Below are 2,256 nucleotides of genomic sequence, written 5' to 3'. Positions count from 1 at the left end.
GGGCACTCTCACTCAAGCTGGACTCTCTCCATCTGTGCGTGGAAGCATGGGCAGCGCGAGGCATGATATGCCAGAAAAAAAAATCTGAAATGAATCACCCGTTCTTCACTGAAATAGGAGTGATCGATGAACAACAGAAAAATAATGCGATGATGATCATGATGATGATGGTGGTGGTGGTGGTGGTGGTGGTGGTAAAGCTGTAGTTCGGTTGTATTGTTTCTTTTCACAGCATCCCGCCCCCCCCCCCCCCTCGCCCCCTCGTCTCTCTCTCTCCTGTTTGTATAATTGTTCTGTCTGTGTGCCTATGTCTCTGTCTCATTTACTGTCCCAGGCCCAGCTGTTTGCCTGTCTCCTGTTCCTCAGTTCAGGTCTCTCTGTCTCTCTGTCTCTGTCTCTCTCTCTCTCACACAGACACTGGCACGCACGCGCGCTTGCACTTAAATGCGTACGTACTTGCTCATTTGCGTGTGTGTACCGTTTTGTCATGTGCAGATATGATGATGATCATCATCATCATGTGTGTGTGTGTGTGTGTGTGTGTGTGTGTGTGTGTGTGTGTGTGTGTGTGTGTGTGTGTGTGTGTGTGTAGTAAATAAGAAAGGGTGAAATGATAGGTTGGTACATTGAGTGACTGATAGACACATTGATTTTTTTTTTTTTTTTCAGAAAACAAACAAACAAAAACAAAATGCATTCAAGCAGACGATTTTCTAGCACCGGGAACCAGGTCCAGGCTGAAGGTTCGAACCCAACATCACCATCCGATGTGACATCTGTTTGGGTTGGGACCCGACGGGCCTCCCTGAAGGACCCCCGCACAGCGCCCACGAAGAAGGTCCCCCATCACTGTGAAGAGGAGGCGGTCAGCGGCCAACAGAAAAGCGTGAGAAGAGGAGGAGGGGGCACGGGGAGGGGTGGTGGTGGTGGTGGAGGGGAGTACGTGGTGGTGTCTGTGAAGAACTCTACCCACACGGACAGCGGCTCCAGGAGGAACAGCACGGTGATCCACCCCATGTCAACCACCACCACCACCACCTCTGCACGCCGGTCCTCTGCCAGCTCTGATCATAGCGGTCCGCCTCGCCCCTCTTCGTCTGTCCCCTCCTCCTCTTCCTCCTCCTCCTTCTCTTCCTCCCCGTGGGACCACCTTCCGCTACAGTCTGGACCTGCTGTCCACAGCAGAGTACAGGGCGGTACAGGCAGTGGACATCGACAGGCAAACCCCGAGTCTGGATCTGCTGTCCACAGCAGAGTGCAAGGAGGTACAGGCAGTGGACATCGACAGGCAAACCTCGAGTCTGGACCTGCTGTCCACAGCAGAGTGCAGGGCGGTACAGGCAGTGGACAGGCAAACCTCGGGAAAGGGGTGGGCATCTCCGGCCACATTGCAACCGACCCTTCCATCGAATCTCATATTTTGAGCAGCAGTAGTAGCACCCCCTCAGAAAACAGCCCTCAGTACGGCAGTGGCAGCGGCAGCTGCAGTGGAGGAGACCTTCTGCCCAACACTGGTCGTGGATTAAACGTTGGCAGTCTTTCAAGCAACGGTCCTGCCCTCTTCGGGGGTATGAACTCTTTGTATGGTGCGGCGGGTTTTATGCCACCTTTGGCTTCGCCGAGCATGCCCGTGCTACCGCTCCTGACAAGTTCTGACATGGGTTCTCTCCCCTTCCCCGCGGCACAACAGCTCCAGCTCAGTCCGGACCTGCTGGCGTCTTCACTGGACCTCACGCTGGTTCTGTCCCGAGCAGCGTCCTTGCTGGGCCTGACACCACTCCAGACGACCCCTCCGCTAACTAGTTCTCTTCTGGGTCTTACTCAAAGTCCGCTCTTGCCCACGACACTCGCCACAGGACAGCTTCCGACCCTTCCACAAGCCAGTTCACTTCTTGGGCTGACGCAGACGCCGATTTTACCGATTCCCTCAGCGGGTCCTTTGAACTTGCTGTCCGGCTCACTGGCGATGAACCAAGCTTTACAGTCACCAGACCTACAGTTTCCAGCATTGTCAAAATTGTTGACCACGCCCACATTGCCCATGACATCCCCGCCAGCAGAGGTTGTGTCCCCGCAGAAGAAGAGCGCGGCCCCAGCCGTCAGCCAGAAGCAGGTCCACAGAAAGTCGCCTCCTCCTCTCCTGTCGCAGAACCCTTCCGAAGCGTACCACGCCAAGAGAGCCTCTGCCAAGACCAGAAGGACCTCCAAACAGCCACCTCCATCCGCACCTCCTCTACCACTGACGCCCTCCACTGT

The 2,256-nt window shown here is 55.3% G+C and overlaps 1 protein-coding gene across 1 annotated transcript in view; it reads left to right on the top strand.

Moving 5' to 3' along the window:
* Positions 1-672: 672 nt before the first annotated feature.
* Positions 673-2,256, top strand: part of LOC143299415 (uncharacterized) — a 4,118-nt gene continuing 2,534 nt past the window's right edge. The window contains exon 1 of the mRNA XM_076612598.1: positions 673-2,256. This exon is cut by the window's right edge and continues 208 nt beyond it. Coding sequence (XP_076468713.1) covers positions 692-2,256 — 1,565 coding nt within the window. The 5' untranslated portion in view covers positions 673-691.

Source organism: Babylonia areolata, chromosome 25, assembly GCF_041734735.1.
Source record: "Babylonia areolata isolate BAREFJ2019XMU chromosome 25, ASM4173473v1, whole genome shotgun sequence".
NCBI classification, from domain to species: domain Eukaryota; kingdom Metazoa; phylum Mollusca; class Gastropoda; order Neogastropoda; family Buccinidae; genus Babylonia; species Babylonia areolata.
The sequence above is the reverse complement of the archived record's forward strand: the minus strand, read 5'-3'. Positions and strand labels throughout refer to the sequence as shown.